The sequence below is a fragment of the Ananas comosus genome, unplaced genomic scaffold, assembly GCF_001540865.1.
Source record: "Ananas comosus cultivar F153 unplaced genomic scaffold, ASM154086v1, whole genome shotgun sequence".
In the NCBI taxonomy this organism is placed as follows: Eukaryota; Viridiplantae; Streptophyta; class Magnoliopsida; order Poales; family Bromeliaceae; genus Ananas; species Ananas comosus.
The window spans coordinates 1-8,024 of NW_017891967.1; the positions used below are offsets into that span (position 1 = coordinate 1).

An 8,024-nucleotide genomic window follows, 5' to 3' on the forward strand; every position below is an offset into this window, starting at 1 on the left:
TTTGCAAAAGTTTATATATATATATATATATATATATATATATATGGAATTGATTTTTTAAATTAGAAATTGAAATATGAGATGAGGTAGAAAAATTATTGAGCTGGTATGTATGTATGTATGCATGCAGTCGTTCGCTAACACGGGGGCGCTGGTGACGTGCGTGAAGAACTTCCCGGAGAGCCGCGGTGTGGTGCTCGGCCTCCTGAAGGGCTTCGTCGGGCTCAGCGGCGCCATCTTCACGCAGCTCTACTACGCCATCTACGGCGGCGAGGACTCCAAGTCCCTCGTCCTCCTCATCGCCTGGCTCCCGGCCGTCGTCTCCATCCTCTTCGTCCACACCATCCGCATCATCCCCTACCCACGCGGCCGCCACGCCGCCGAGACCACCTCCCCCTTCTACTGCTTCCTCTACATCTCCATCGCCCTCGCCACCTACCTCATGGTCGTCATCGTCGTCGAGAACCAGGTCGCGTTCTCGCACGCCGAGTACAGCGTCGGCGCCGCCGTCCTCGTCGTCCTCCTCTTCCTCCCCCTCGCCGTCGTCGTAAAGCAGGAGGTCAGGAGCTCCAAGCAAGAAGACGGCGTCGATCGTTCATCCTCCTCTAATCCTCCGAACGGTCCCCCGCTGACCAGCATTGCGATCGTCGAGAAGACGTCTGCGGAGGAGGAGGAGGAGCCACGAAAGCGGTCGTGCGTCACGAACATGTTCAGCCCTCCGGCGAGGGGCGACGACTACTCGATCCTGCAGGCACTGGTGAGCGTGGACATGATCGTGCTGTTCGTGGCGACGATATGCGGGGTGGGCGGCACGCTGACGGCGATCGACAACATGGGCCAGATCGGGCAGTCGCTCGGCTACCCGACGAGGAGCATCAACACCTTCGTCTCGCTGGTGAGCATCTGGAACTACGCGGGCCGCGTCGCCGCCGGGTTCGCGTCCGAGTTCCTCCTCGCCAAGTACAAGTTCCCGCGCCCGCTCGTGCTCACCTTCGTGCTCCTGCTCGCCTGCGTCGGCCACCTCCTCATCGCCTTCGGCGTGCCGCAGTCGCTCTACGCCGCCTCCATCATCATCGGCTTCTGCTTCGGCGCGCAGTGGCCGCTGCTCTTCGCCATCATCTCGGAGGTGTTCGGCCTCAAATACTACTCGACGCTCTACAACTTCGGCTCCGTCGCGAGCCCGATCGGGTCGTACATACTCAACGTGAGGATCACCGGACACTTGTACGACCGCGAGGCCGCGAAGGAGAGCGACGGGCTCGCCGGAGTGGTCGGCAAGGACACGACGTGCATGGGAGTGCACTGCTTCAAGCTCTCGTTCATTATAATAAGCGCCGTGACCGTGGTGGGGGCCTTGGTCTCGTTGATACTGGTGTGGAGGACAAGGAAGTTTTATAAGAGGGATATATATGCTAAATTCAGAGACTCTCCTCCTACTGTGGATATTGTGGAGAATAATAGTAATAGTAATGGGGTGGTGGGGGAGAGTGTTAATGGAGTGGAGGAGAAGTGTGTTGCAGAGAATAATGGAGTGAATGGGGTGAGGTTAATAAGAGAATAGGTTTGTTTGTTTTTAATTTCAAAAAAGAAGAGATTTGTAATTGTATAAGCTAGCCAAAAAACTCATATTTATTTAGTGTGTGAAAGATGATATATAAAAGAATATTTCGAGCTTCTTTTTCATTAAACACACTTTTATCTAGGAGAAATATAATAATATGCATTAAGTTCATACTCCTTCAAATATTGTTAAGAGTTCAAATATATTATATAATTTATAAAAGAGAAAAAAATAATTTATATTGCGTTCCATACAGCTAATAAGATGCTTTTAGATTTAATAAATTTTATTAGATATGTTATATATATTTTTGGAGTCGATTTAAGCCGACCTAGGCCAAAAACTTTCGAACAATTAGTAATACCGGAGTCTAGACTCAGGTGCTTAGTGCATTCAAAAACAAAATTGGAATTTAAATAGGATTTTGTGCTCACATGGAGAGTGACTTTTCAAACAAAAAAAATTCTGAATTTGGACTCATAGTGAAGTTGATAGAGACATTGCAACAATAATCTTCAATTCATTATTTTTGGGGGGTTATAGATTAATTTACAAGCAATTGAGTCAATATGAATCTCTTTAGTGATAGAGACATTGCATTTATTCAATATTTTCATTTGGATTAATTGATTTTTCTCCTACTATAAAAGTTACTGATTAAGCAATAGTATTACAAATACAACACTAAACTGAGTACCGACCGTCCCTAGAACAAGTGGCAAAAGGCTTGGTGGTTGGTATCAGAGACTCAAGTTCGAATCCCAGTTGATTCACATTTCTAGCTAAGTTTATTTCTAAATGAAATAAACGAAGCGGGTAGCGTGCTACCTATCTCTCAAAAAAAGAAAAAAAGAAAAAAAAGAATTGAGTTCAGCTACTATCCATTTAGAAAAACGAAAACTTTCGTCCTGTTAAGTCGTTTTAGATGATATGAATTTCGGATCTATGATCGGAACCGTTAAACTTGATTTAGAGTATTTATAACGTCTAGAAACAAAATTTTATAAATTTTGAAATTCGTTATCAAGTTCATTGAAGAGTTGAAAATGAATAACCTTGTGAAAATAGATGTTAGACTTTTTTTATTTATGATCGGGATTATCAAACGTTATCTAAATAGTATAAAGAATTTTGTATCAAAAATTCAAATTGTTTGGATTATTTTATATCGTCAAATAAGGAAACAACTCATATAGACTGTCAAAAACTGTTGATTTTGTGATTCTTTGATACTACATAAATAATTTTTAAAATTTATAAAATTTAGTTTTCTAAACACTTTAAATACTCTAGATTAATTTTAACGGTTACGTTCATCGATTCGAAATTTATGTTATCTAAAACGACTTAGAAGAATGAAGCCCCCCATCCTTCTAAAAGGATAGTAGCTGAATTCCACATAATCCTAGATTAAGGATTCTCTTCTTTTTTTTTTTTTCAGTATAAAAGGAAGCCATTTTCATTGTAATAAACAAAAGATAATTTTAATATTGACAGATAAAAATTTCAAATATGATTTGTTGGAAGCATGATTTTCACCGAAACCAATTATTAGAACCGGTATTTGTGCTGATACCGATTATGTAACACGTGACCTAAAATAAAACAAAATATAATATGAAGAAGAGATATTGGATTAGAAAGATAACTAAACTAATACTTTATTAATTAAAAAAATTTAATTATACCCTAGAGACAGTGCACTTATGCAACCACATTTACTAGAACTTGTTACTCTAATTAACCAATGCCTAACAATATATTATAAAGTCATACCAGATGATAAATCCAACTTTTATTTTGAATAATTATAAAATATAATTTGAATAAACTTTATTTCTAATTCAATTTTAGATTAAGTTTGGATTATTATTTCCAACACGATTGTTATTTATTGATTGAATTCGGTAAAGATGACCCCTTGAAATAACGCATTTAATGTATGTTATATATATACATCTGCATCCTAGTGAATCTACATAAGTAAGGCTTAGTTTGGTATTGAGGCCTATCTAACGCTATTAGATAAAATAAAGTTGTGGAAAAAGCATATAGAGATATGCTTCTGCGTTCTCCGATAGGACCGCAGAAAATATATTGTAACCAACTCATCGCGATATACGGAATGCAATATTATGTACGGAAACATTATTTTTCCAACGTACTTTCTCATCGCACGTAACGCAACCTTCCCGTAATCCCAAACAAAGCCTAAATAAATTTATAATATTCTAGTAATTAATCACATAACTTATGGAAGTGTGGACAAGTATCCCAATTGATAGAAGCATTCAACCGAAATTGTTGTCTAAACTCTACTATTGTGTTTTTTTTTGGGTAAACTTCAAATACCACCCTCATGGTTTCCTACTTTTTTACTTTAGTATCCTATAATTTAAAGTGTATCAATTTAGTACCCTGTGGTTTAATTTTTCTCTTTTTGTCGGCTCCTCCGTTAATATTTCGTTAAATTATATACAAAAAACCTTCAGATATCTCACCTAGATTTATCGAATATTAACTTTAATACCTTTTAGTTTTAACTTTGTCACTGATTTAATAAAAAAGATTAATGGATGAGATAATAAAAAGAGAAAAATAAAACCACATGATACTAAATTAATACATTTTAAACTACAGAGTATTAAAGTGAGAAATGCGAAACCACAGGAGTAGTATTTGAAGTTTTTATTTTTTCTTTTTTTAAGGAGAAACAAAGAAGCACCACCTCATAATTAAGGACATGTAGGGACCATTGATATTAATATTTTCTTTTGAAAAAGTTGACTATATTTTGGATTTATCTACAAATAATTGGCGCTGCATTATTGTTAGCTACATGATGGTCAAGCACTTTGATGGACCTAATGAAGTAAAGTTGGACCCTAATTGATCCTAAGGTTTGAACCTCAAAACAAGTTCTTGCCAAGTTCAAGCCTGGTCCAAATAATGAGTCAATTGGACAAGAGGTATGTTTTCGGGTTTAAGTTAATTTGGATTTGGATTTGGATTTGAATTTTTACGTATAATTGTTCTGCAAATCGACCCGTAATCTATTTGGGCTATTCAGGCCCAAGCTGAATTGGCATGGACTCAAATTGCTAGGCCTAGCTTGGTTGGCTTTATTAGATGTAGTTTTCTTTGGAGAGAGTGAAAGAGAGAGAGAGAGAGAGAGAGAGTAAAGTAAAAAATCTATCCGCTTCATTTATTTTGTAAAAAATAGAGTCAACTAAAAATGTAAAGTACTTAAATTTTGAATTTGAAACTTTGAATACCAACCATCGAGTATTTAATCAACTGCGTCAAGTAATGGAGTTAATTAATTTTTACTATTAGAGTCAATTTGTTTCTCCGTGTCGGTGCAGAGCTAGTTTACTTCATTGATCTGTAAGCATGGGCAAAGTCAAGATTACGCATATGGTTAGTAGAGCTTGCGATCTTCTTGCTTTTGTGACTTCGGTGAAGCAACTAGACCCTTAGGGGGCGTTTGAATTGATAATGCGGCGAATCAGCTATAAATCAAATTTATTAAGGCCCTATTTAGATGCTCCTAAAAACGTAGTATAGTTAAATTATGTTATACCGATAGAAAAATTATTCTGTAAAGTCTTTATGAGAAAAAAAATAATAACGTATTTTTTTGGAGGATAGTTATACTATACTTCAAAAAAAATAAAGTAAAACTACAATCCACTTTAACTAAAGGAATAATTTTAATCTCAACCTACATGTTAAATTTCAAATTTTAAAATTAATTTTAATTTTAAATTTTAAATTTTAAATTTTTTAAATTTTAAATTTTCTAATTCTATAATTTCAAATCATATTTTTCAATATCAAATTTCAATTTCCAAATATTAAAATTTAATTTTCATTTTAAATATTAATTTTCAAATTTAAAATTTCAAAATTCAAATTTAAAATTTAAAATTTCAAAGTTCAAATTTTAAAATTTAAATTTCAAAATTTAAATATGGATTTTTTATTTTAATTTCAAATTTTAAAGTTCAAATTGTACGTTTTAAATTTCAAAATTTTTTAAATTTTAATTTTGAAACTTAAATTTTAAATTTAAGTTTAAAATTTTAAATCTAGGATTTAGGTTTCAGATTTCATATTTTTAAATTCAAGTTTCAAATTTCTAATTTCAAATTTAAAAATTCAAAATTCAAATGTTTAAATTTTAAATTTAAATTTTAAAAATTTTAGAACTTTCAATTGTTATAAACCTTGTAGAATTGTACGATATATATTCAAATAGCTTAGAAATGAAGCTGTAGGACTTTTTTATAGTAACAGAATTTCGTATTTCATTTATACCAAAACTACATAATAAATTACATTGAGTGTTTTAACTATGCATCCAAACAGAGAATAAGTGATGTTTGGTTAGATATAATTGTAGATCTAATGAGGTGGAGAATGCACGAGTTATAATTACTTCCATTTTATTTAATTAAATGTAGCAAAGAATATTGTAACTATAAATATATATTATTTTAGTTGCTTGCAGTTGAGAAGCGTATTTGTAAATTTTTAATTTGGTTAAATAAGGAAATCTTCTTACCCTTTCAATTTAGTAAAATAAGCAAATCTACTTACGATACTATTATCAAATATTGGCCTTTTAATTAATAACTTCATCAAAATTAATATTTTTAATTACTTTTTAGAAAATAAAAGTTAGAACATTAAAATAGCTACTAAAGTTATAAAATTAAACAAAATATTTAACTTAATTAATTAGAATCGCCTAACTCGCAATTCCTGCATAAGTTTTTATGAACGACGAGATCAATCCGTGCATAGAAATTTATGAGCACGGATTGTACGAAATAAGGGTCCATAGTTGAGGTTCTTAGTACAATTTTTACCTAAATTTTATCTGGGGATGTCGACGAATCCGAACCTGATCATGTCGGATTTTGAAAAATCCATAGCAAAAATAGAACAAAAAAAAAAGACGAAACTCAAAATCGAACAGAACTTAATCTGACAATTCAAACCCGAGAGCAATCATTTCTCTTTACCAAATTTTAAAATATATTTATACTTCAATCTAAAATTTCAAGTTACGACATAATATAAAGCCTTATCCAATTTGGGTTTAGATTCGGGTCAGGTATAGATAAATATCATATCCGAATTCACAATAGTCAGGTTTTATTTTTGTAACGCCCCAATAGTCCCATATCGGATGAAAAAATAATTTTGAATAGAATATATGAGGCTTCATGCGCTAGTAATAATAATTAGGCTTAAAAATTTTGAGACAGTAATTGTTTAGACCCAATATCTTCGTAGAGTTTGTCATTGTCATGGCTTTCTTTGCTGTTGTAAATTTAGTTTTAAAATTTTAATTTTGTCAATTTACTATCTTCTATAGTATTAGCCCGCCGCAATTTGTAAATATCTATTTCATATTTTATATTTGGATTTATTAATATCTCATTACAAGGCAAAAAGTTTTAAAATTTTAATTTTCTCAATCTTCTATCTTCTATAGTATTAGACAGCCGTAATTTGTACATATCTATTTTTTATTTTCTATTTGGATTTATTAATGTCTCGTTACAAGTCAAAAATCTTAAAATTTTAATTTTGTTAATTTTCTATCTTTTATTGTATTAGCCATAACTTTACTAGTTTATTTATTTTATTTATTATTATCATCGCTAGTGAACCGCATCGTTATATATATTTTTTTATAACCATAATCAAAGTCATATCTATCTACGATCATTCAAATCCAAATTTAGGTAAAATTTTGGATATATTCATATTTTTTTTCCATCTTTATTCTAGGGTTTACTGGTATATATATATATATATATATCTTATGAGAAGAGGAGAGAGGAGATGAGAGAGATTGGAGTAGGTTACTCGTGCTCTATTAGGAGCACAGCAGCCCTTGGTGCTCCTAGCTTCTTAACCCTCATCAAATTTGATGGGTGGTAGGGTGAAGAAAGAAGAGTAATTGAAGAGAAATTGATTTTTCAATTTCTCTCTATCTTTGAATTTCTCATGCCAATTTCTCTTCTCTCATTCATCTAACTAATCCATCAAATTTGATGGGCGGTTAAGACTTAGGAATTTGCATGGGCGTTAAGAACTTTAGGAGTAAAAGTGCTGTGCTCTAATAGCACAGTAGCCCTATCGCTATATATATATATATAATATATATAAAATAAAAATAAAAAAATAAAATAGGGGTTCCCTTTCCTTCTCCTTTTGTTGGTTGGGTGCGCCCCTGCCGTGAGTAGAAGAAAGGGCGAGCGACGGCGCTCTCTCTCTCTCTCTCTTTCTCTCTCGATTGATTTTCTATTCTTTTTATCTTGTATTAATAAAAAAAATCAAAATAAAATAAACATAAATAATAAATAAGCTCTGCTTCATAGATAGAAACCGTCCCTTTTCTTCCCAAATCTCCCGCGCCCATACAAACCCTCTCTCTCTCTCTCTC

General features: G+C 33.7%; 1 protein-coding gene across 1 annotated transcript; it reads left to right on the top strand.

Moving 5' to 3' along the window:
• Positions 1-91: 91 nt before the first annotated feature.
• LOC109705252 (protein NUCLEAR FUSION DEFECTIVE 4-like) lies at positions 92-1,688 on the top strand (the record flags this gene model as incomplete). The annotated part of the gene is made up of 1 exon (XM_020225981.1): positions 92-1,688. A coding segment is annotated over one exon (1,470 nt), but the record flags the coding sequence as incomplete, so codon positions are not given.
• Positions 1,689-8,024: the final 6,336 nt, after the last annotated feature.